The sequence below is a fragment of the Mchenga conophoros genome, linkage group LG20 (assembly GCF_057382185.1).
Source record: "Mchenga conophoros isolate Kocher_MC1m ecotype Shallow Benthic linkage group LG20, M_conophoros_male_GT1.1, whole genome shotgun sequence".
Lineage (NCBI taxonomy): Eukaryota > Metazoa > Chordata > Actinopteri > Cichliformes > Cichlidae > Mchenga > Mchenga conophoros.
The window spans coordinates 15,677,722-15,703,875 of NC_140545.1; the positions used below are offsets into that span (position 1 = coordinate 15,677,722).

Genomic DNA, 26,154 nt, shown 5'->3' on the forward strand with positions numbered 1-26,154 from the left:
TCTGGGTTATATTCTCAGCAGCATAAGGAGAATCATGTGCTAACAGCTGTCTAAATGACTCGGCTAAAGTTAGTAGCATGCTTGTTGTTTTTGTCTTTGCACTAGGATGATGTCGGCGTAAATGTGCAGTCATATTCGTTGTGTTCCCACTAGTGCTTTCAGGTTAATCTCGTTGAAATGACCTTAACACCACAACATGGCAAATCTCTGTTAACGAGCTACCCCCGATCGCCCCGTGCATGGGGCTAGACGGCCAACACGTTAACGAGCTAACTGCGCTAACACACTAGTTCCCACCCATGTAATTGAGCATTGCATGGCACATCCAACATACTGTTTTACTTTAGTCCATGACTCGCTTACCTTCAGGGTCATACGTCACATGAAAACCAAAATAATTCCAAACGCCAGATCTGAATGAGGGTGGGGGAGGTGCCCTGCGCTCTTCCTTCTGACTATGCTGTCTGTGTGGAGCGCTCAGTGGATCTGCGCTCGACAGTGCAGCCTAGGCGGAGTAGTCGAACGCAGATTCACTGAGCGCTCCACACAGACAGCATCGTCAGAAGGAAAGTTGATAAAATAAATTACAAATGTTGTATTGTTCGATACATACGCGTACCGAACCGAAAGCACTGTATCGAACGGTTCAATATCGATACGAATATCGTTGCACCCCTAATATGTATATATATATATATATGTATATATATTTAAAAAAAAAAACACCCAGCACGCCCCTGCGGGCGGTTTATCCTTCAAGCTCGGGTCCTCTACCAGAGGCCTGGGAGCTTGAGGGTCCTGCGCAGTATCTTAGCTGTTCCCTGGACTGCGCTCTTCTGGACAGAGATCTCCGATGTTATTCCCGGGATCTGCTGGAGCCACTCGCCTAGCTTGGGAGTCACCGCACCTAGTGCTCCGATTACCACGGGGACCACCGTTACCTTCACCCTCCACATCCTCTCGAGCTCTTCTCTGAGCCCTTGGTATTTCTCCAGCTTCTCGTGTTCCTTCTTCCTGATATTGCTGTCATTCGGAACCGCTACATCGATCACTACGGCCATCTTCTTCTGTTTGTCTACCACCACTATGTCCGGTTGGTTAGCCACCACCATTTTGTCCGTCTGTATCTGGAAGTCCCACAGGATCTTAGCTCGGTCATTCTCCACCACCCTTGGGGGCATCTCCCATTTTGACCTCGGGACTTCCAGGTTGTACTCGGCACAGATGTTCCTGTACACTATGCCGGCCACTTGGTTATGGCGTTCCATGTATGCCTTGCCTGCTAGCATCTTGCACCCTGCTGTTATGTGCTGGATTGTCTCTGGGGCATCTTTACACAGCCTGCACCTGGGGTCTTGCCTGGTGTGATAGACCCCAGCCTCTATGGATCTTGTGCTCAGAGCTTGTTCTTGTGCTGCCATGATTAGTGCCTCTGTGCTGTCTTTCAGTCCAGCTTTGTCCAGCCACTGGTAGGATTTCTGGATATCAGCCACCTCCTCTATCTGCCGGTGGTACATACCGTGCAGGGGCCTGTCCTTCCATGATGGTTCCTCGTCTCCCTCCTCTTTCTTGGGTTTCTGCTGCCTGAGGTATTCACTGAGCACTCGGTCAGTTGGGGCCATCTTCCCAATGTATTCTTGGATGTTCGTTGTCTCATCCTGGACTGTGGTGCTGACACTCACCAGTCCCCGGCCCCCTTCCTTCCGCTTAGCGTACAGCCTCAGGGTGCTGGACTTGGGGTGAAACCCTCCATGCATGGTAAGGAGCTTTCTTGTCTTTATGTCAGTGGCTTCTATCTCCTCCTTTGGCCAGCCTATTACCCCAGCAGGGTACCTGATCACGGGTAGGGCGTACGTGTTGATGGCCCGGATCTTGTTCTTACCATTCAGCTGACTCCTCAGGACTTGCCTGACCCTCTGCAGGTACTTGGTGGTTGCAGCTTTTCTAGCGGCCTCTTCATGGTTCCCATTCGCCTGCGGGATCCCCATGTACTTGTAACTGTCCTCTATGTCTGCAATGTTGCCTTCTGGTAGTATATATATATATATATATATATATATATATATATATATATATATATATATATATATATATATATATATATATATATATATATATATATGTGTATATATATATGTGTATATATATATGTGTATATATATATGTGTATATATATATGTGTATATATATATATATGTATATATATATATATGTATATATATATATGTATATATGTAACATATATATATACATATATACATATATAAATATATATATATGTGTGTATATATATGTATATGTATATACATATATATATACATATATATACACAGATGATCAACATTTCTCTCTTCTAGTGCAGACTCTGCGGGAGGAGGAGATGATCCGCAGTGGCACCAGAGAGCACAGGAAGAAGTTGTTGCCAGGTGGGTCAGGATCAGGAGAACTGGAAGATGCAACAGAGGCTCTGCTGGATGTACCAACAGTTCTGTATCCAGAACCTACGACTACCACTCCTGCCTCTGCCAGTACTACAGGTAGTTTATGGTGGTAGATAGCATTAAATATGAAAGACAATATTATTGTTGACAATTTTAGACTCTCATGTTTTCCCTTGATGCTAACCTTTTAAGCAGCAACATATTATAAAATGGGTTGCTATGGTCACAAGGGATAGTAGTGACCACTATATCACAGCCACTAGTTTATTGAATATTGTGCTTGCTCCAGTGTAATCCTTTATTAGTTTCCTAAATAATGGCGTGTGAAGCAACTTAGGTTCCATGGATATTTATCTAGCTCTGTGCACCATATACAGAGAGGGCGCCAACTATGAAAAGAGGCCCCTGCTCCAAAACTGACACCTTGAGCATTGACTGAGATTTGTAGCTTCCCATATGGACAACTCAAATGCCCTCTAGAAAAAGGTTTTACTGTCAAAAACTTTGAAAAAATCTCGAAAATCCCAAATAAATTCTACCTTGTGCACTCAGTAATTAAAGTAATGAATTCATTCATTAGTTAATTCATTTAATTGATTAATTATTATTTTAGTAATTGAGGATGGAAAGAAAAATTAACCCCAAATTGACATTCATGCCCATGATGAGTGTATATAAGCTTGTGACCATAACTCTATATTAAAAAAATAGTGAGTCCTGTACGTTTTTTGGGGGGTTAAGGTGTTTTCTGACAGCTCTTAGTGACAAAGCCACACAAAACAAAAACATAGAGCACACAACATGTTCTTGCCATGATTGGTTAGTTTGAGACATGTTATTATTCATCAGAATAATAGATCTCTGAATACTACGTGCTTTGCTGATGATATTAGTGTTTTGGGTAAAAGTTACCACAAAACAACACAGAGCAGAATAAGGACACAGCCAGTGGCGTGATCAGATAGGACACATATATTTTGTCTCTTTCATGGATAATGCTTACAAAGCTGACTTGAGCTAGCAACAAGCTCACATAATCTGAGCCATAGTCATACATGTTTTCTTTTGCACTACATTGGCTGCTGGCAACTATTCACTCCCACACAGTTTCATAAACAAGTCAAAATACTTACTGGGGAAAACTGTGGACTTTTTTCTGACTTTATCAAATGTTTATCATGAAATGAAAATGTTTATTTGTTAACAGCTAAAGAAGGTTTTCTCTCACTTTCCCTTTGATGCTTATGAGCTCAGACTAATCTAAAGTCATCAGATTTCTTGTCATGCACAGCCTCATCTGGTCCCCTAAACAATTTTGGCTTATCTTACTGTAACCCCACCCAAGTGGTTACTATTACCTCTCTTCTCCAGAGCCTCCAGTTACAGATACCCCCTCTGAACTCCCAGATAAGACCTCTGAGAAAAGTGGCAAAGAGAAGAGGAAGAAGAAGAAAGAGCGGGATCGTTCCAAGATGGAGAACAAGGAGGAGCAGGGAACAACACAGGGTGAACCAGCTCAGGAGAAACCCCGAAAGAGCCCATTTCCCACCCAGCCAGGTACCAATAAACAGTGCCCTCCAGTGTTACATAAACCTGACAGAATCTCCAATCACAATAGCAGTGATCACTCATTTTAAACTAAAGTAATGTCTGGCCTCCACCAGCTTCCTTCTCTTGTAACTTAACAGTAAGTGCTTGAAATGTGATGACAGTGTTTACAGGGGGGAGGGACAGCTAAGCGATAATGACAGACCATTCTGTTTGGCTACAGGGCATTTGTTTCGCCTCTCTCCTTTATAATCGAAGGAAAGAAACAGACGTTCACATGCATGAAAGCTCACTCCTGCATCTGTGCACCATGTCGACACATGTACACAATAGTTAGACGCCTTCACGTTAAAAACAGTTTTGGTGCCATCTGTTTCCTCATTTAAAGTACGTGTGTTCTTTACATCCTTTGCTTCTTGTGTTATTTATTAAGGTATGTCTTCAAGAAAACCATTTGAATGTGCGAGTGATGCAGCTGCAGACATCGTGTTGTTGGTGGACGGCTCCTGGAGCATCGGACGCATTAACTTCAGACGCGTCCGAGACTTCTTGGAGGGCCTAGTGACACCTTTCCACATTGGACCGAATCACATTCAGATTGGTGAGAAACAGAGCGTGGAGTATGGTGGTGAAAACATTTCTCATCACTAGCATTGTGAAAGTCATAGTAGATTTCAAATAGAAGTATTGCCACACTGTAGATGTCCTGACATCATCATTCACACTGTTGCAGGAGTATTGACATCACTCTGTTTCTCTTTTTGCTTTGCTCATTACATTTCTGGCCTTCTGGTTGTTATTGTAGGTTATTTTTATTGTTGTACTCACAGATTTACTACTGTCACTATTGCTCACATATAATTTACTACTACATAATTTTATAATTCATGTTTATACTTTGTAAAAAATATAAATTATACACAGTCAAATGTGTAATGTAATAAAAATTGTAATCTGTTGTCATCGGGACACATAACATTTTATATACTTTATGGTGTATTTTCCAGCTACTTTTGTTATTTGATTGGTTTTATTACTGATCCCTGATCCTGAACCTGTTCACAGTCTCAGGGAAACAAATACACACAAATGTTTGTATTCTTTAGCGTGGGCCTACAGCTTTCTCATTTAATCCAAAGCGCCTGTGTTCCTAAATGAATTAGATTTGGTATGTATACTTAACCAAACAGCTCGCAAAAGTTAACAAGTCAAAGAACGATTCATAGACTAGGTTCATAGTGTTTCCTTTAACATAGTTATTTTAAGCATATAAATAATGAATAGCTGTTACAGTGACTGCTATTGAGCCATCATGCAACGTTTATTGCTGCACTGCGCAGTCTTTATTAAAGTTTTATAGTTTTATGTTGAAATGTTACTGTAACCATCCAGGTATTGTTTACATTGTTTACAAATCAGCTATTAACCATTTTATAAAGGTTATTAGTCAGTATTTCATAGATTATTAATAGTAATAAACTATTAACTAACGGTGACTTGACTACGAATTAACTGTTTATTATTAATGGTCTATATAAAGTTTCCATCCTACATTTCTCAAAGTCCGTTTGCGATATTTTACATCTGACCGTCATGTGGGAAGAGGCTGACCAGGAGAACGGGGTTATATAATGTGCCCACATGGCAGCCAAGGCTCGCTGCTCCTCCCTGTTAGTGGTTAGTGTATGAGCTGCTATGTGTCATATTACTGGTTTATTTTCATCCTTTGTGAACATTTATGAATTCAATTTTTTGGTCCAGAAATCACCCAACTAATGTTACATGTGTTTATTTGTTTAGATAAAATAAGTTCTACCATGTTTCATACAAACTAAATATCCATCTTGTCATGCGCCGCGGCGCGCGTGCACAAAAGATCCAAATGCAGACTCAAGCGCTAGCAGAAAAGGACACTTTATTATAATAACAAAAGGCGACCCGGGAAAACCAAAGGAGCAAAACGAGGAACTAAAAAACCCGGGGAAACAATGATGCGAGGAAGCCGGAATCGGGTCCGTGGGAGGCTGCAACAGAAAGGGGAGAAGATTACTAGGGAGCTGGGAAGCAGAGGAAACACATCAAAACTGAGTTAGACCAGTTGGCTTACGATTAGAGCGGGACCGTGGGAGCTGGGGAGGGAAGTCCGTGAGAGGGAAATCCGTGGAGGTAGTGGATGGGCCAGATGATGCACCGGGTGATCCAATTGAGCAGGAGGACAGGCAGGTGGCAGACGCTGAATGCCGGATCGAAACCTAGACACAAGTAAGCAGATTTAATGCAGCTCCAACAAGATATTAATGCAACGCTTTCGCGGGAGTCTAGTTACCACAGAGAGGTGATTAACGGACTGGCGTGGAGGTAAGGACAATTAAAGCACAGACATATTGAAATGGATCACTCAGAGAAGAACTTGGCGGTCTTTTTGATTCTGTCTGTTATGAACTAACATAGATGATAAAATCATGTATAATTTAGAATCTTTGTTTTAGGACTGACACAGTACAGTGGAGACCCACGCACAGAATGGCACCTTAACAACTTCACCTCTAAAGAGCAGCTGTTGGAGGCAGTGAGGAACTTCAGATATAAGGGAGGAAACACATTTACAGGTACACACTCAGCTGATGCTGTTTGATACTGCATGTGTACCGTGCATTTGTCAGTGTCTAACCATGTCTCCAGGTCAGGCACTACTCCATGTCATGGAGGAGAACATGAGGTCCAGTGCGGGTGCAAGATCTGACACTCCGTTTTTTCTGGTGTTGTTGACTGATGGGAAATCTCAGGATGATGCCATTGCTGCAGCCACCCGGCTGAAAAATGCAGGCATTGAAATCATCGCTGTCGGTAAGATGGGCAAGTAGAGCAGGTCAAGTGATTTCCTTTTTTCAATTTAGCCTTTAGACTAAAACTACTTAGCCATTAGACTAGATTCAGAAGGGGTTCCACTACTTATTTTAACATGTTATGTCCTTAGCTGGTTAAACTAACACACAACTTGGTGTTATTCAGGTGTAAAGAACGCTGATGAAGCGGAGTTGAGACAAGTGGCCTCGGAGCCAGTGGATCTGAATGTCTACAATGTTAATGACTTCCCTCTGCTCAGCAAGCTGGTGGCACGCCTGGTCCACATATTGTGCGGGAGGATAGAGGAGCGTGGCATCACAAAGCGTATGCCACCCATCTTTGTAGCTATCTATGTTTTTCTGCCTTAAACTGAGTTGTTTTTAATGGCATCAGATGTTTCCTGGAGATTTAATGCTCTGTGTTTCTGTGTGTTCAGGAATGGAGCCTGGTTCCACAGCAGATCCGACCCTCTCCTACCCCAGTCCTACTGATCTCCGGTTTTCAGAACTTGGTTCCAGAGAGGTGAAGCTTCACTGGACCAATCCTGTGAAGCCGGTCCAACAGTACAGAGTTGTGTACCACAGTGCTGAGAGTCAGAGTCCACAGGAGGTTAGCATCTTGCCTCTTTTCACATGCTGTAAATAAAAATGGAGTTAGGCACCACTCTACATCAAGTTTAGCATTTTTGCTATTGGTATCTTTGTGATTGTTTTAATATGGTTGTGATCATATCTGGATGAGAAGGTTGAGCTGAGGCATAAATGTTAATGCTGGTAGGGGCTAGCTAAATGTTGAACATAACAAAAGAGCAACCACCTGACTTTAAAAGTATCCTATTAACTCCTTATTAAAAAGCATTGTTTACTGTCTGATACATAAAACATTTCAGCCTCTGACTTATTTCCTGTTATGAATGTGAATGTGGTTTAAAGTTCTACATTACTTGACTGAGAGATGAATGTGAAAAAAGGCGGTTTTAACCTGTAACTGTTTGCTAGGCCTCTCCTGAGCTGTGGATGATATCGTGGTCTGTTCATTTTTGATATACAAGGTTTTTTTCCCCTGTTTTGAAGCCTGTCTCATGTTGCTATTTGGACTTCAGTTCTGGGGTTGGAGCATTCACTTTCACTTTCTAGCCACAGAGGCTGCTGCTTGGTTCACAGGCACTGTTGCCATATGGGTTTAAAGCACAAGGATGGTTATGTAAACAAATCTCAACTGTCAATGTGAAGATTTTACAATTTCCAGGTCCAGAAATGAACTTCACTGCTATTACAAAAATTCCTAGATGTATATATGTATATTCCTAGATGATTCATAAGGTATAAAAACCCCCAGAATGTGTAGAACATGTAACATGTGCTATGTCTGTCCAGCAACAATAAGATCCTTGTTTAGAGGAACAGCAAATACTATCCAGTGCTGCTACATATTCTTTGGGTTTAGTTGTCGGATCGATCATATGTATGTCACGTCTTATGTATGATATGTTTTCAGACTATTAGTCTAAGCAGTGCTTTGTTTCCAGGTGGTGTTACCTGGCTCAGAATCTGTTGTGCTGCTGGAAGGCCTCTCCTCTCAAACTCTGTACCACGTCTCTATCTTTCCCGTGTATGAGGACAACGTAGGCTTAGCGCTCAGAGGGACTGTCACAACATGTAAGACTAGCATCAGTGTTAAAGGTGCTAAAGATTGATAGGTATAGAAAGTTAGCACAAATGTAGAGTAATTCCAGCTCCATCCTTTATGAAATGTGGTAATTTTGTCATAGGTGCTACAGTATCAGTAAGTATGAAGTTGCTGTAGTCAGCAGAATTCCCTTAAATTATATTCTGCTGATAACAAGGAACAGTCAAATGTTATTTTCATTATATCACTTATATAGTGAGTTGGCAAAAACAGCTTTTAGTGTTATAAAAAGAATTCCCTAAAGCTATATAGATATTAATAATACTGGTACCCTGGGCAGTTTATATAGTAAGTTTCATCCAGATTGAATAACACATCTAGGGAAAAAACATACATTGAATAACACATCTAGGGAAAAAAACATACATATACTACAAGCATCATAGTGAGGTTATAATAGTACAGTTACACATGTGATTCATTATTTAAAGGAGTTAAAGTTAAAGCTACACCCATGGAAGTTTGGTTGCTGTCACTGTTACTTTACACACCATGTGTACTCAGCAAACAAAGTACTCAAAAGTGTGTATACTACAAAGACATGTCTGTTTTCCTCTTAGTGCCACTGGCCATGCCTGCCAACTTGAAAGTGACTCCTTCATCTTACAGCACATTGCAAGTGAGTTGGGGTGCTGCACCCGGCGCAACACAGTACTTGATCCTGTACTCAGCACTCAGCCACGGAGAGCCTGATGATGCCAAGGAGGTGATGACAGAATGTGTTGACTATATTTTGCTGCTGGTTAATGATACAGAAAAAAGTAATACCTTGTAATTGCAGCTTATTGTTCCTAAACATTCATCTTCAATAACTCACCGTCATTTTAGACTACTGACTGCTAGTGGCCTATTACCACATCACAACATCAGTGTTCAGCCTTACACTAATGTTGGCAGATACAGTCCCAGTACAAAGCACTGCGCTCAGTAATGAGATGGATGAATGATGTTGTTTCTGTATTTGCAGGAGAAATTTGGTGCAGAACAAACTGTGGTGGAGCTGGCAGGATTACTGCCAGCCACAGACTACTCTGTCACTCTTTATGCGCTTTATGAGGAGGAACCCAGCGACCCTGTCACTGCTGTTACCACCACATGTGAGACATTATCTAAACAGTCTAAGACCGGATTTTTCACTTTCACTTACACTGTGTCTTTATGATTTCCTATTTTAACGTTTCTCCTTCTCCACCGTTCTGCACTCTACCATTGTTTCCTCTGCTAAAATGGTCAAAGATCAGCCTTCTGTAATATAGACATTGGTAACTGTACCTTTCCAAAGTTACTTCAGTACACTTGAGTGCACTTTCAAAGTTCTTCTGCTTTCGTTTTTTACTTTGCAGTCCCCCTCCCAACACCACTGAGTGTTCAGTTCCCGATGGTCACCCACAGTATGATGAAGGTGAGCTGGGTGCCCGGGGCTGGGGATGTCCCCGGCCATAGAATCACCTACAGCACCAACCACGGCAGTGATGTCAAGCAGGTACCTTCCCAAACAAGCCAGTCTTAAAGGATAGGTAACTTAGCCTTGTAACTCTTCAGGAGACTACACAATTTCAATTTCATTAGCACCTAATAAAATGGCATGTTGTATCTGGGTTCAAGTTTTTTAACCAGTTTCTAAAAGCTCACTTTTACTACCATTGGTAACTCATCAGTAAAAGTGTGCTCTTCCTGCCATATGGAGTCTAACTAGTGATGCTCAGTGGAGTCATTTGTTTAACCTGGTTGTACTCTATGGTGTGGTTGTGCCTCAAGTAATGAAAGATGTTTCCATCTTTAGTGGGGACAGTTTTCTTGAATATTGTGCAAAGAATTGTGCTTTATTGGAGGTCTGACATCTTGTTGCCAAGTACTAAATTACCACTTGTAATTTACCACCGCCACAGTGTTGTGCTCCAAATAGGCTGATATGACAAGTGAGTCATGTTTGCAGTCATGCAGTTTCTCTCTGATAGTTAATGGTTTAGTAAAGTTAATAAAGTAAAGTGTAGCTTCTGTACTTTAGACTAATGTACAGAAGCTTCTGTACTCTGTCCCATTTACTGCATTAACAGTTCAAAATGTTTGATAAATGAAATGCTGCCTCAGCCATGTCAGTCATTGATATATATTAAATATCCTTCCAGGTGGAAGTGACAGGAGTGAACTCAGTGCTGGTGCAGAACCTTTCCTCTCTTTCCAGATACCTCATTTCTGTTCAGTCTCACTACGCACAAGGCCTGTCTACAGCGTTCACCAGTAACGTCACCACACGTGAGACAAAATATTTGTTTTTGGCATGAAGGCATCACCTTAGGCTACATTTGTTAGATCAAACTGACTTCATGTTGTCTTTTTTATTAATAGTTTTTTGGGTATAAACTTGTTGATGCAATCTTTGCTATCTTTGCTCTTTTTCCATAGATTGAACTGAGGAAATGGGAATAAATGGTGTGTTTTTGTTGCAGGCTGCTAGTAAAAAAGTGCTTAAAGATTAAAAATCGGTTCTTTCCCAAGTGTTCTGTTATGTGCAGACACAGTATTGGTTCATCAATTGCGTTAGATGCTTTTAAATTCTTGAATGATTGGTAGGTCAGTGCTGAGTGGTTCCACAAACAAAACAAAACAAAGCATTCCTCAGAAAATGGTCAGGTACAAAAACTGGACTAAAAAGGAGTGAAAAAACAGATAATGTCCAAAGAAATACTTCAGCATTTGGCTCAAGGCTTTTGCACAGTACTGTAAATGTTATTGATTAATAATGAGAAATGTCATAATGTAGCTGTCTCTCTCTTTTTTTTAATTTCCATACACATTATTCTTTTCTTCTAGTGAAGGTGCCTCCTCCTTCAGACCTTAGGGTAACTAATTTCTCAGACAGTGACATCATGGTGCGCTGGGAAGCTGCAGCTGATGATGTTGTTTCTTACCTCATTAAGTGGATCTCCCTAAGTGGAGGCGACCTGAGACAGGTGGGGAAAATTATTGGATTGCTGGAGTACATATTATGAATTAAAAAATACGATATAAACTGTTGTCCTGTGTGTCCCTGCTGTGTATTTCAGCTGCGTATGAGTGGTGACAGTGAAGGAGCAGTTCTTGGAGGGGTGGAGGATGATAAAGAATATCAGATTTCACTGTCTGCACTCTATGGAGATGGAGCTCAGAGTGAAGCTGTGGCCATACGCTACAGCACCTGTGAGTCACACATTTTCTGATCCTGAGCATTTCTCAAACTCAGGAAGGGCGAGCCTGATGAAACCATTTACCTTAGTCACATTAGCAGCAGTGTTCAGCCTAAAAAATACACAAGTTAAAAGTCATGCATTTGAGTCATGCATCCATATTATTTGTTTATTTATTACATTATTTTTGAGACACTGTTAGTTGTTAGAAGCCAGTGTTTTAATGATAGGACATATGTGACAGTAATGAGACAACCTAAGATATCCAAGATTACCACAAAAACACAGAAATAAAAATCATAGAATCACAGAAAGCTTTGTTTTTCTCCTGTTAGTCTTTAGGCCCAGTTACCTTTTACTTTTCTGTGGTCAGCAGCCCTTCGTGTCATATTCTGTACAATATAGCATTACTACTACAATAACCTGTAAGTAAATGAACTTCATTGTGTAATTGATGGCAGTTCTTAAAGTACTAGTCACTTAAAGGTTAAATTTCACATCTAAATTCTCATCTTTGAGTAACTAGAACTCTGAGCTATGAAATAAATGTAGTGAGGTTAAAGTATCAAATCAAAGTATCAAATTCTCTGTTATACTTTACATTTATTGTCTAAAAAACACTTTGCTTTGCTGCCAAAATAATTTCCTCCTATAAAGGAACAAAGTGAGGGTTAAGTGTCGTTAGCTGTGGTACTTTATCTCTTCTATGATGTTGCTGCAGTGTCTGGTGGAGGCCCAACCAGCCTCACGGTTTCTGATGAGACTGCCGTCAGCATGGTGATCAGTTGGGTACCTCCCAATGCTCATGTCCTCCAGTATCGCGTGTCCTACACAGCATTGACTGGAGCTGATAGCCAGGATCACACTGTGAGTGGGTCGTAGTCATTACATCTTCACCTCTTCTGGGCTTCAGCCGGCTGTCATGTGTCAGAATTCCATAAGTCCCAAAACTTTAAATGAGTTCTGACTGTGTTGGGATGATAGTGTTGTTTGTTCTCTGCAGGTGCTGGTCCCTGGTGGAGAGAAGCAGGTGATGCTGGAGTCACTGCAGCCAGATACGCGCTACAGCATCTTGGTCACTGCTGAGTACCACAACAGAGAAGGAGGCAGCGGTTCAGCTCAGGGCAAAACTGGTGAGTCAAACAAGGGAAAGATGTCAAGACAGCTCAAGTGCAACTTCCAGTGAAGAGCGACAGGTTTACATGCAAAAAGTGCAAATGTCCCATTACTTTACCCTTAGAGGAGGGATATGCATATGTTTTTGGGCAGTATTGTTTCTACAGCACTACACGTACAGTCATTTTGGTCCAGAGACGCAGATTCCTTTCTCTGCATAATGATGGGCTCTCTGAACAATGAGACAGCAGCCAGTACCAGTACAATACCAGTACTGCTCTTGATACTTGGTTGTAAGTTCAAAAATTACTGGGTGCACTGTGTCTACGTTTATTGTCCATGCTAGTGTGCAGATGACATTCTTTGGCTTTGTTTTTTTTTTGTTTTTTGCTTGTTTTCTTCCTTTTTTTCTGTCTCTCTAGCCACTTTGCGGGTAAGCAGTGCGAGTGTGGTCAGGTCAGACCACTCCAGTATCTGTGTGTCATGGAGACCAGTATCTGCCGTTGATGGATATCGTATTGTAATCCAGGATGTAAAAGGTATTCTGTAATCATGTCTACAGTGATGTGAAAAGGTGTTTGCCCCCTTCCTGATTTCCTAGTGTTTTGCATCATCAAACAAATTTTAATATTAGAAGAAAGATAAGACAAGTAAATACAAAATGCAGTTTTTAAATGATGATTTCATAGATTAGGAAAACCTCCCTGGTCCTGTGGAAAAAAAAAAGATTGCCCCTCTTGTTAAATCATGAATTAACTGTAACTAACTACATTTTTTGGAAAGCTGAGTTGAGTTTCACTAAACACACTCAGGCCTGATTAATTGCAGACTTGGGATGCAGACAGAATGATTTCCTGTGTCGTTCAGTGGTGCTTTTTGATATGGCATGGTGGTGGTAATGTATTATCTGGAGCTGTTTTTCTGCTTCAGGACCTAGAAGACTTGCTGCGGTAAATAGAACCATGAATTGCTGCTGTCTACCTGCTTTGGAGGGTTTTTTCCCTTAATTATTAACCCCTTCATTTAGCAACTGCATTTTGTGTTTACTTGTGTTATCTTTGTCTAATTTAAATGTTTTTCATCATCTGAAATATTTAAGTGTGACAAACATCCAAAAAATATGAAATTATTTTCATAATTTATATGAAAATAATTATATATATATAATATAAATATATTATATGTGAGTTATTAGTTGTAACAGAACATACAGTGATTGCTGGCAATTTACTCTGTCGTGCATGTGTGCATAGACAAGCAATCAAAGCAAGAAGTTGTGAGTAAGTCCAGCAGAAGCCACTGTTTCACTGATCTGGAACCTGAGACTCTGTATCGCATCAGTGTGCACTCTCTTCTCGGCTCAGCAGAGGGCCCGGCAGTCTCCATCCTCCATCCCACAGGTCTGACATGTTCTCAGAAACACAGATGATCATTGGCCAGCAAACACAAAAACTAATTTAATTCAGAGTTTATGTATGAACAGTAATATATTATTCTATATAAATAATTTCAATGCAATTTTATTACAGCTGCAGCTCCAGCCCGAATTGCCATCCATCCCTGGATGTACCCTATCCACAATGAAGGTAAATCTTTAGATCCACGTATACTTTATCTTCAACTTCTTCTGAGTAGCCTATGAAATATTTTGGGCTGAATTTAACACACGAGTTCAGCAGATTCCCCAGTCACAGTGTGTGTGTGTGTGTGTGTGTGTGTGTGTGTGTGTGTGTGTGTGTGTGTGTGTGTGTGTGTTTCTGTCTTTGCATGAATCAAACTCCAGCTGAAAGGCAATAGCCCACCAATAATATGTTCCAGTCCTGTGCAGCAATCAGTTTTCACCAACACTATCATTTACCCGTATGCGCACAAAAATCAGAGGGGTGCCGTCAAAGTTACCACCGGATTCACGGACCATGTGCACTAGACACTGTTATTGTTACTACTGCATGTTAGTGACTGAATCACTGTAAATAGACATGTGCACACCAGCTATTCACAGCTAGCGTGTTTCCATATTTTTAGATATAAATGCGGTATTGAGGTAGATTGTGGTGAAATTACAAAAACACAAAGAAAAAAATTGAATAATAATAATATTAGACAATAATAATAATAATAATAATAAACGTTTAACCTAGAATATGTTTAAAGGTGAAGAATGACAAACCAGAATAAAAGAAGGAAGGAGGGGCCCATTTGATAATCAGGCAGTTAAGTAAGTAAGTAAGTAAACTTTTATTTATATAGCACATTTCTAGATAAAAGATCACAAAGTGCTTTACAAGGTATAGGAACAGATTAAAAAGACAAAGTACAGTCAAAAGTTAACAAAATGCAATTTTAAAAAGATGTGTTTTTAGCTGTTTTTTAAAAGTAATCAGTGAATCAGCAGATCTTAAGTTCTGAGGAAGAGAATTCCACAGTCTGGCGGCCACAGTAGCAAAAGCTCGATCACCCCTAGTTTTCAGTCTCGTATACTGAATAACAAGTAGGCCCTGACCACAAGACCTCAGAGACCTACTAGGGGCATAGGGCTGTAAGAGTTCAATGATGTATGATGGTGCTTGTTCTTGAAGAGCCTTAAATGTCAGAACCAGAATCTTAAAGTGGACTCTGAATTCGACAGGGAGCCAGTGCAGCTGTATAAGCAACGGTGTTACATGAGAGTATTTCGATGTTTTTGTCAGAAGCCTTGCTGCAGCATTTTGGACAATCTGCAGACGCTCCAGGGAACTTTTGTTTAGACATGTGAACAGTGAATTGCAATAGTCCAGTCGTGATGAAATAAAAGCATGAATAACAATCTCCAGTTCAGTATGAGATATTATGGGGCTCAATTTAGAAATATTTCTTAAATGATAGAAGCAAGACCGAACCAGAGATTTGACGTGAATATCCAATGTAAGAGCAGGATCGAAGGTTATTCCTAGGTTCCTGATAGACGATTTCACAAACGTTGAAAGGGGACCAAGAGCATTCATTATGCTGGGTACATGTCTGTCTGGAGCACATACAAGGACTTCAGTTTTATTTTCATTTAGTTGGAGGAAGTTGTCAGCCATCTAACTTTTGATGGTTTCCAGACACACATTTAAAATCCGCAGCTTAGAAGCATCTTCAGGTTTAAAAGATATATATATAGTTGGATGTCGTCTGCGTAGCAGTGGTAACAAATATCCTCAAAAGGGCTCAAAATATGCTGGAGAGGAAGTAAATAAATTAAAAACAATAAGGGCCCCAGCACAGAACCTTGTGGCACACCAAAGGACAGGGACGTAGAAGATGACCTGTACTTAGAAACTGCCACAGAAGAGTATCGTTCACAGAGATACGAGGAGAACCACTCTAAGGCAGACCCAGATACACCGACCCAGTATTTCAGCCTATCAAGCAAAATATAATGGTCAACGGTGTCAAAGGCCGACGTGAGAGCCAACATTAGGAGTACAGAACACTTACCTGCATCGTTTTGCATCAGAATGTCATTGGAAACTCTAAGAAGGGCTGTTTCAGTAGAATGAGCTCTACGAAAGCCAGACTGAAATTTGTCAAAGATATTATATTTGTCTAAAACTGCTGTAAGCTGCTTAGCCACAATCTTCTCTAAAATCTTAGCAATTAATGGTATTTTTGAGATCGGTCTGTAGTTGCTAGTGAGAGATGGGTCCAGCGTAGGCTTTTTTAACCCTTTAGAGCCGATCGGAGCGGGAACGCTCTGTTATGCGTAACTATTTTTAAATCCCGGTAGCACTGCAACCACGTAAGCTAGCGCAAAAATTTTTTTTGCATATGAAACCGGAGGAGTTGTACTTACATATTGTGCCATCAGCTTGTCCTAGGTCACGGTTTCCTTCCACATAAAGCTTTGCAAAAACTGCATAAAAAGCGCTTGCAGGAACAAAAACATAATATTCCAGAAACACGCTTTGCCGGTCCGATCAGCTGTTCAAAACACTTCCTACGTTGGAATAGATGTCAGCGCGAACTTTTGCATTTCCGCCATTACCTGGCCGAAACCGGAAGTGACGTCATTTTCGCGGAAATGTAGTCTTTTTTGCGATCAGGGCCTCAGGGCCTATACTGCTCTTTTTAAAAGTTATCTTTGACTTTATGACTTTCTGTGTTGTTTCTGGGATGCTTAGGACTCATATTGCACTGCTGGAAATAGTTTATTTTGATGCATATGCTGCTTTTTTGCAAATTTGCAGTATAATATTTATTTTCGTTTTTCCTGCAGTGTATAAAAATTGGTGTATTTCAAAAATAAAACTATGAAGACACTCAAAATAAATTTCCTGTGGTGGGAAACTATTTTGTGCAACTTTTTTGTATTTACAGTTTTGAGGGATAAGCCTCTTAAATTTCTCTAACTACAAATATATGTTAAAAAATCAAAAACGATTTTCAATTTTTTTGTAGTTTATTGCACTTTTTTGCAATTTATGTAATTACTATGCACTTAATGAATACATATTATTAAAATCTGGGCTATAATGGTTGTATTGATGTATAGCAACTTGAAATGCTCCCAAAAATGGCTCCACAGCATGTAAAAATATAATATAAGCTCTGGCGGACTTGGTTCTATGGTAGGTCTTAAAGGGTTAACAGGGGGTGTATAACAGCAGTTTTAAAATAAGCAGGGACTTTGCCAGATCCCAAAGAGGTGTTAATTATAGTGAGCATACAGGGACCAATAGAGTAAAAGACATTTTTGAATAACGATGCGGGTAAAATGTCGAGTGAACAAGAGGATACTTTTGTTGCACTAACTATTTTTCCAGCTCGGATAGTGAAACAGGTAAAAATCTTTCTAAAACAACAGGCCGAACTGGCGTGGGAACTGACAGTGCAGATGCTGATGGGGACAATTTTTTACTTATATTGCTAATTTTTTCTAAAAAGAAAGCAAGAAATGTTTCGCAGTCTTCATTAGAAGAAATAATGGCAGCAGGTGGAGCAGGAGTAATGATATCAGTAATAGTGTCAAATAATACCTTAGGATTACCTCTGCTCTTTGCAACCAACTGAGAAAAGTAAGCAGCCCTCGCATCTCTAATTGCATTGTTAAAAGAGGCTAAAAGATCCTTTAAGTAAAGGAGATGAACATTTAAATGAGTTCTCCTCCATAACCGCTCAGCTTTACGACAATTACGTTTTATAGAGCGGATGTTGTCATTTAGCCAAGGTAGGGACTTGGAAACAGGCACAGGTCTCATTTTAACCGGACAGATTTCATCTAAGATCGAAAGACAATGATCATTAAATAGATCTGTTGAGAAATCAACACCGTTTTGTGGGGATAGTGTTAAATTAAAAGCATCTGAGAACTTCTGTGCTGTGGAGGAATTTATAATGCGCGACATAACTGCCCGGTGAACAGGAGACATAGGCTCATGAAAAGACATGTTAAAAAGAATACAATAATGGTCAGAGATAAAAATCTCCTTAGAACAAATACAATCAATATTCAAACCCAAGGTAAAGACAAGGTCCAGTGTGTGACCTTTGTTATGTGTGGGGCCGGACACATGCTGGGTAAAATGAAAAGAATCCATAATTTTGATAAAACCTCTGGCAAACAGGTCGGACTCATCATCAACATGTATATTAAAATCCCCCACTAAAAGCAATTTGGACAACCTCATAGTAGAGGACAGGAAGTCGCTAAACTCCGCTAAAAACAAGCTGTTAGGGCCGGGTGGACGATACACCACAGCACAGTAAAAAGGATCCTTACTACCGATTTTAATGAGCTGCAATTCAAAAGAAAGAAAGTGTCCAACTTTCACTGAACGGCAGTTGAAACGGCTCTGAAATGCCCCCGCGAGACCTCCTCCACGACCAGAACCCCGAGGCTGGCTGATGACAGAAAAGCCATTTGGGCACATTTCAATAAGAGACGAATAGTCCAAGCCCCGCTGCCAGGTCTCGGTCAGAAGCAGGAAGTCCAGATTATTAGAAGCAATAAAATCGTTAAGCACAAACGATTTATTAGTCAAAGATCGGGCATTAAAGAGCGCCATAGTCAGCGGGGTGAGAGCATCATTATTAGGAGAAGCTCGAGTTAAAGGACGTAAATACTCGAGGTTAGAGCCTTCACGTTCGTATATTCCACTCACCGAGGGGATGAAAAGCCAGTCAACAGGAGAGTCTGGATTGAACCCTTCTGAGGTAGCACGGTCTCGGAGAGCCAGGCCCTATATATCCAAGCAGGGCCGTGGAGAACAAATTCCTCTCTATGGAGCTGTTTTGAGCGTAGGTAACAAAACCCGCACGACATCGCTTTCCAATCAGCCCCCGCCGCCAGAAAAGCCTAAGCTTCACCTGGATACCTGATCTCCTTCCTCTTCTTCTCCGTGAACTACGGGGAACGCTGAGAACGCTGGCCGAGGATCCAGCCACTGGCGGTAGATGAAAAGTGCCAAAGGAGTGCGGGGGAAAGTGCGGAGAATAGAAAGTGCCAAAGGAGGAGGAAGATGGAACATCTTGGGCCATCATTGAAGATCGGATTGATAACAGCGTCAAACGATCATAAACCAAGGCAGCCAGAACATCATTGATACAAATAAAAAACAGCAGAGTAGAGAAAAAAAACACGACGATAGAACGTGACAAACTGCACCCGGCAGCGGCGAAGCCAAACACAGGCGCCATCATACCGGAAGCAAGTTGTGGAATAAACAATAACTTCAAGATTAATATAAAAAGAAATTAAGTGAAAGTGTTGACCTCTGGTAAGAATGGGCATAGTTTTTTAATGACTGTGGTGCTGATATGCAAAGCTTTTTAATACGATGGAGATCACGTTTGTTTTTAAATTGTAAACAATAAGTTTTCTAAGAAATATTTCTAAGGAAGTTGGTGTGTGCACACACTGTGTCTGTGAAGGTTCTCAGTCATCCAGGTCATCGTAGTCAAAGGAGCTTGCAAAGAAAAGCGTCTGGACTTCTTTAAGTTACTTGAAGTATACGAAGTATACGATTCAATTCATTTGAATCGTATACTTCAAGTAACTTAAAGAAGTCCAGACGCTTTTCTTTGCAAGCTCCTTTGACTGTGTGCACACACTGTTTTTGAATAAAACCCGAGCATACAGCAGTACTTTTGCCTACTTTTACACTCTTGTGTTGCAGTGTGCCCTGAAGTCACCATCAGAAACAGCATTGTTAAAGGTGAGACACGCTGTCCTCCCTTTAAACTGAAACTTTAAAAAAACAAAACAAACAACAACAACTACGAAGGAAGCACCACACTGTGTTTCTGTTACGTTTGTGCTGGTTTAGGGTTCAACATGATGGAAGCCTTTGGTCTGACTCAGAGAGCTCACTCATCGGTGGAGGGAGTGGCAGCCGAGCCTTTTGTCTTCAACACGCTCCCCACCTACACTCTGTACAGAGACGTCCAACTGACACAGAGCACCAAGTGAGAATTTCTTTCAGTCCTCCACCTTTTCTTTGTCATTGTATTTTAATTTGAGTAAACACCAGTTCACTGACATAGACACTAATGCAATGCTTTTCAAAATTTTTGTAGCATGTCTCATAAGCCAACCCTAACATCACATGGTCCTTTTTTGTCCTGTGCTTGTGAGACTCAGGCATGGAAAGGAAAATTATGTAAACTTTCACAGAAATGTGTTTAGTCAGTGATAGAAAAAAGTGAATCTTGCGGTCTGTCTTGCCATCCTTCCAGGTTTATCCACCCCGCAGGTTTCTCCCCAGAGCACACCATCAGCATTGCCTTCCGAATGCTGCAGGATACACCCAGGGAGCCTTTTGCTCTCTGGCAGCTCACAGACAATGACTTCCAGCCAAAGATGGGAGTGGTGATTGACCGTGAGTAACACTGCCTGCACCTTCCCGCCTCCTGCACTGGAAGCATGTCTTTGGACTTGTTGCAGTCCCTTAATCGTCTACATTGTTCTTTAACAAAAACAGAGAACAGAAGTGAACACATTTCTGTAAACTCACCTCCCTAAGCTCATTATTGTGGCTTTTACGGGAAATAACAAATGATGACCTTATTATCCTGTGTGTTTGTGTTTTTGCAGCAACCACCAAGCACCTGTTATACTTCAGTCTGGACTACAGAGGTGAAGTGCAGGAGCTGACCTTTGACCAGCCACAGGTCCACAGGCTGTTCTATGGCAGTTTCCACAAGGTGAATGTAAAACTAGGAAAATAGGCTACCCTATGCTGAGAAGCGCCCTATGGTCGCTGGCAGAGAGATAACCGTCCACTCTCACATTTGTTTTAATGATGGGCAGTTTAGGATCATCATTTAACTTAACCCCACTGCATTTCATTGAACTGTGAGAGGAAGACTCTCCCAAAGTGTGAGGTAGGGTTAGTGTTAGTAGATATGATGACTTAGACCTCAGACGCCTAAACGGCACATTTTCTTCCATTTGGCAGGTTCACCTTTCTGTTAGCCAGGTGAGTGTATCCTTGTCTGTGGACTGTCAGCACGTGGGTGAGAGGCCAGCCCGTCCTCTAGGCAACCTGCCCACCGATGGATTTGAGATGCTGGGAAAACTGGTGAAGACCCGAGGACCTAACAGTGGCTCAGCCCCGGTATTTAACATTCTTTGATATTAATTCTAGCTCAGCCTATTAATGCACTCTAAACATACCTTTAAAAACTGTGGATGATCACTTCCTCTGTCCTGTATTCAATGTCTGTTCTGTGCTCTTCATCACTTCCAGTTTCAGCTGCAGTCTTTTGAAATCGTCTGTAACACCACGTGGGCTTCAGAGGATACCTGCTGTGACCTGCCTGGAGTGGTCAGTGTGCTAATATTTACATTCACCTTCCTTCAACCCTTATTATTTCACAAAAAAATCATATAGCTGTCATGATTTTTTTTACCAAGTGGTGGTGCAACATTGAGAGAACCTTTCTAAGAGCAGTGTAAATTTGCTCACTTAATATCTTTATTATTGTGTCTGTGTAAGAGAGATGAGGAGAGCTGCCCTGCCCCTGCGTACACATGTACCTGTTCCTCTGATGTCCCTGGAGCTCCTGGTCCCCCTGGACCACCTGTATGTCACCTCAAACACACCCAGAGTACTTGTTGCATGATTCCTCACTGTTAAACACTCAGTTCTTTGTCTTCTTTCCCAGGGGAAGCCAGGCCCTCGTGGCGAAAAAGGTGAAAAAGGAGAACATGGCCAAAAGGTGAGCTGAAAGCTTTATTCAGACCTTTCAGATGCAGTCATGGCTTTATTTAGAAGTTGTGTATAACAGTCAGGTTTTTCTCATTTTGCCTGAGAAGTTGAACAGCTTAAACCCTGCTGCTCCTGCCACAAGAGGAGACTTAGCAAACAGGCATTACTTTTTTTTTAACGATTAAATATTCCCTGAAGAAAATATGCAAAGAATCAGCTAAAAAAATACAAATGCAGCTGTTGAACAGCTGTTTCCATGTAGTTTCAGTCACAGTGTAGGTAGGGATCGCTCAGTAGGTAGAGTGTTTGCCCCATGATCTGAAGGTTGGAACGGCTACCCTGAGGTACCCCTGAGCAAGGTACCGTCCCCACACAATGCTCCCCGGGCGCTACATTGGTGGCTGCCCACTGCTTCACTGGGTGAAAGAGTTAAATGCAGAGGAGTAATTTCCCTACTGGGACTAACGCATACACAATACACAATAAATGAGTGTTACATCAATGCGCAACTGACAGTGGAAGGGAACTTAATCAGACTCATGAACATGAGAACATAACATAGATAATATCTCAGACTGTTTGTTGAAACCAGAACCATCTACCTGTAAGTCTCACTTTTCTTTGAATTAGTCTCTTATTTATTTATTTATTTTTTCAGGGAGAAGTAGGTCCTCCAGGAAATCCTGGACTTGAGGGAGGCCTTGGACCTGTGGGCAGCATCGGGCCACGAGGCATTACAATGCAGGGCAAAAAGGTAGATTTAACCCTCTGGGGTCCAGGGTATAATTGGCTGTGTTTGACTACTTTGGATTTTACCTTTATATTTCACCTTAGAAACGGTTTACTTTGCCTTGTTTTGTAACATTTCTTTTCAGCACAACCTAATGTGTCCGGCTACACAGTTTTTTGTCGTTTTTTTTTTTTTTTTGCCTGCAAGGGAAGCACTGTCCTTACAAAGTCCAGTGTTTACTGTTTCTTCCTGCACTAAACATGACAACAGTACTCAGGAAAAAGTATGCTGAAAATTATTTATCATAACCCGAATTTTAGATGGGATATAAACACTATTTAAAAGCTGGTATATAGTTTGAAGTCTGCACTTCAAACCATGTCATTTGGACTCGCCCATCTGTCAATGGTCAATGTCAATGGTAACTTTATTGTCCCTGATGGGAAGTTGATTCGCAGTATGTCAAAACAAACAACAAACATACAACCAACACATCACGTACACTCATTAAAAAAATACTATAATATAATGTCGAACCCAGAGGGTTAAATGTGTACCAATACAGTAACTATGGTGAAAGCTTTGCCAAACAAATGTATGTGCATCCATGTGGATAGTTTATTGTGCAAAAACGTACTCGTATTAATTTCTTTAGGGTCCACCAGGAGCAAGGGGAGAGAAGGGAGATCCTGGGCGACCGGGAGTGCAGGTAAGTTTAAAGTGAAGTAATGGAGTCACCAGAACCTAACCATCTGCTTCTAACAGCTCTCTGTCTCAACCTACTCTGTCTCTCTAGGGGGTACCAGGACCACCAGGTCAAAAAGGGGAGGAGGGAATCGCAGGTGCCAAGGTGAGCTGCTTGATCTCAGTCAGCACAGAATGCATCAAGCTGAGCTCTGTTTCTGTCCTCATCTCTCTGCTACATCTCTCACAGGGCATCAGAGGTGTGGAAGGGAACATGGGCGCACCCGGCATCACTGGATCCAGGGTAAAGCGTAAATACATCTTCATCTGTTTGTATGCATTTTTGCCTTTGCTGCCAATTTTAAGTTTGGGCAGTGACACTGAGTTTGAGAAAGTGCATCTTATCATCAGGGAACAGTTTAGACTGTGAACGAACCTTTTCCATTTTAGACACTACACAAGCTGTCCTCTAGCACCACTCTCAGGACAAAGTATCTTTGTTCAAGGTTCAAGGTTCTTTATTTGTCACATGCATAGTTATACAGGTATAACACACAGTGAAATGTAACCTGACACGCTCCTCGACTTGTGCAAAAAAGGGGGGGGAGGAAGAACATCATATATAATATATACATTAGGTGAATGTGCAGTAGTAGCAGGTGAATTCTGTATATTAAGTGAATTAAATAAGAATAGACAATATGAACATATTTAAAATTAAAGGGGGGTTCCCCGGAGGCATCTTCCTTGGGGGGCTCAACCCGGGGTAGCGGTCATGTCCGGGTGGGGGCTCTTTTGGCTCTCGGGTGACTGTTTCCTCGTGGCTGCGTGCAGCGGGGCTAGGGGAGGGTCTGTGCTGACGGACGTGGGTTACTGACCTGGTAGCCTGTCTGCCCCTGGGTGGGTCCGGGATGGGCGTGAGGTTCTGGGGGCGCTCCGTCTCTGGGCTGGGGCCCTGGCCGGGCCTCGGGGCCTTGGGTCCTGGTTTGTGTGTTGCCGGGGTTGTGGGCGGGTGGGTGCATGGGGGCCCATCCCTGGCGCAGGGTGCCGCCGGTGCGTCGAGCCGCCTGGGGGGCTCTTCAACTGGTGGGGGAGATTGTCACATCTTGCAGGAGCTTTCCTCTCCTCAGGAACTCTCTGCAGGAGGGGGAGATACAGGAGAGGTGGAGGAAGATCTCAGCCTGGGCGTCTATTGTCTCATGTAGTCTGGAAGATGAATGGATGGTGGGGTGAGTGCAGTTTTCTCTGTGGTGGGGTTGGGTGGACTGTCCCGGGCTCTGTGGGGCCGGGGGGCGCTGCTGCGCTGGGCCCCGGTCTGGATGGGCCTGGGCCCCCTTTCCCTGGCGGGTCGCGGAGTATGGGAGTGCCTACTGGGGTCAGCGGGGGAGCTGGCCCCAGGGAGGGGTCACCTGCCCCTCCCTTCCTTCCCTCCCCATCTCCAGCTGCCTCCCTCTTCCCGCTCCACCACAACCACCCACACATGCAGGGCCTTGGAGTAGGGGTATGTCACCAGGGTGCAGAGGAGGCTACCCCCCCCCCCCCCCCCCCCTCTGTCCCCTTCTGGCTGCCTCTGCCTCAATTTTATCCCACAACTTAGACATTCACATTACTCACACTCTCATTACACATACATATAGGATCTTGGGGGTGGGCACGATACACAGAGTCCAAATTACCATCAGGGTGTACACTTCACCCCTGGCGTCGTTGCCCACCTCTCAATTTTGAATACACGTAGACATTGAGGGCTAGCAGGAGGGACCATGTGCTTACCTGCTGCTCTCTGGCAGGTAGCTCCATGCCCTCCTGGGTTTTAATTGCACCTTAGAACACACATGCATCAACACTACAATGAGCGGGTGGAGGGAGGTTTGGAGTCTTCTCTCACCCCCGTTCTCTGCGGCCTGCTGGAGCGGGGGGGGCTAGGAGGAGTTGGCCGTCCAGCTGCGGTCTGGAGTGTGGGGCCTCCCTGCTGCTGCGGAGTCGGGGCGGTCTGCCTCTCCCCACCGCAGGGAAAAGGGTAACACCACCTGGGTCTGGGTGCAGTTCCCCCCTCCAGGGGCAAGGGTACCTAGACCCGGTTCGTAGAGTACGCTTGGGGAGTGTGATCGTGTGTACAGCGTCTCTTTATGTCTGTCTCCATGTTGGTTGAGTGTGGAGTAAGTGCATATGAGAGCATGAGGGTGGGGATGGATGTTTGTGTCTGTGTGTGCCTGTATGTCTGTGTCTATATGTCAGGTTGGGTATCAGACGCCACCTCTCTGGGGACATCTCAGGCCCTCCAAGGTTTGGAGGCCTATCTCCACCCACCACTTCCCCTGCCAGTGGCGGACTCCCTCAGGTGTCGGTGCGTTGGTGGTTCTTTGTGTCTGGGGGTGGGCGTCCGGGTACACACCGGCTCACTCCTTGGCGGCCGCTTATCGGGGCCTGGAGCCTGGGGCTCGCTCGGGCCACTTCGGAGGTGGGGTGCCCCCGGCCTCTCGGCCTGGGGCTCGGTCACTCAGGCACAGCTGGCTGCCGGCGGAGCTCACGGGCGCGTCACTGCAACCCCCCCTGGCTTCTGCTCCGCGGCTGCTGAGTGAGCCCTCATCTGGGACTCTCCTCAGCTCTTACTGGGACAGTGGCGCGGCTGCCCCTCTGTTGGTCTTCCTTGGTCTCTTGTGTTCTGGGGACCTCTGGATGTCTGGAGTTTTGATCTCCTCCATACCTGCTTCATACCCTGGAGGAGATCAAAACTCCAGAGTCCTGACCTTATCAAG

The 26,154-nt window shown here is 42.8% G+C and overlaps 1 protein-coding gene across 5 annotated transcripts in view; it reads left to right on the forward strand.

Moving 5' to 3' along the window:
* Positions 1-26,154, forward strand: part of LOC146550554 (collagen alpha-1(XX) chain-like) — a 43,855-nt gene that overhangs the window by 14,102 nt on the left and 3,599 nt on the right. For 2 of the 5 annotated variants that reach the window (XM_085260284.1, XM_085260285.1), the window contains exons 5-35: positions 2,358-2,537; positions 3,813-3,998; positions 4,423-4,590; positions 6,479-6,598; positions 6,672-6,836; positions 7,002-7,160; positions 7,273-7,445; positions 8,365-8,494; positions 9,086-9,231; positions 9,493-9,622; positions 9,869-10,008; positions 10,655-10,781; positions 11,340-11,479; positions 11,573-11,705; positions 12,414-12,559; positions 12,696-12,825; positions 13,231-13,347; positions 14,062-14,208; positions 14,338-14,394; positions 19,948-19,986; positions 20,098-20,236; positions 20,507-20,649; positions 20,865-20,974; positions 21,229-21,387; positions 21,520-21,597; positions 21,769-21,855; positions 21,938-21,991; positions 22,640-22,735; positions 23,367-23,420; positions 23,508-23,561; positions 23,646-23,699. In XM_085260284.1, coding sequence (XP_085116410.1) covers positions 2,358-2,537; positions 3,813-3,998; positions 4,423-4,590; positions 6,479-6,598; positions 6,672-6,836; positions 7,002-7,160; positions 7,273-7,445; positions 8,365-8,494; positions 9,086-9,231; positions 9,493-9,622; positions 9,869-10,008; positions 10,655-10,781; positions 11,340-11,479; positions 11,573-11,705; positions 12,414-12,559; positions 12,696-12,825; positions 13,231-13,347; positions 14,062-14,208; positions 14,338-14,394; positions 19,948-19,986; positions 20,098-20,236; positions 20,507-20,649; positions 20,865-20,974; positions 21,229-21,387; positions 21,520-21,597; positions 21,769-21,855; positions 21,938-21,991; positions 22,640-22,735; positions 23,367-23,420; positions 23,508-23,561; positions 23,646-23,699 — 3,761 coding nt within the window. The remainder of the gene's footprint in view (positions 1-2,357; positions 2,538-3,812; positions 3,999-4,422; positions 4,591-6,478; positions 6,599-6,671; positions 6,837-7,001; positions 7,161-7,272; positions 7,446-8,364; positions 8,495-9,085; positions 9,232-9,492; positions 9,623-9,868; positions 10,009-10,654; positions 10,782-11,339; positions 11,480-11,572; positions 11,706-12,413; positions 12,560-12,695; positions 12,826-13,230; positions 13,348-14,061; positions 14,209-14,337; positions 14,395-19,947; positions 19,987-20,097; positions 20,237-20,506; positions 20,650-20,864; positions 20,975-21,228; positions 21,388-21,519; positions 21,598-21,768; positions 21,856-21,937; positions 21,992-22,639; positions 22,736-23,366; positions 23,421-23,507; positions 23,562-23,645; positions 23,700-26,154) is intronic. The other 3 variants (XM_085260287.1, XM_085260286.1, XM_085260289.1) reach the window with 3 other exon arrangements.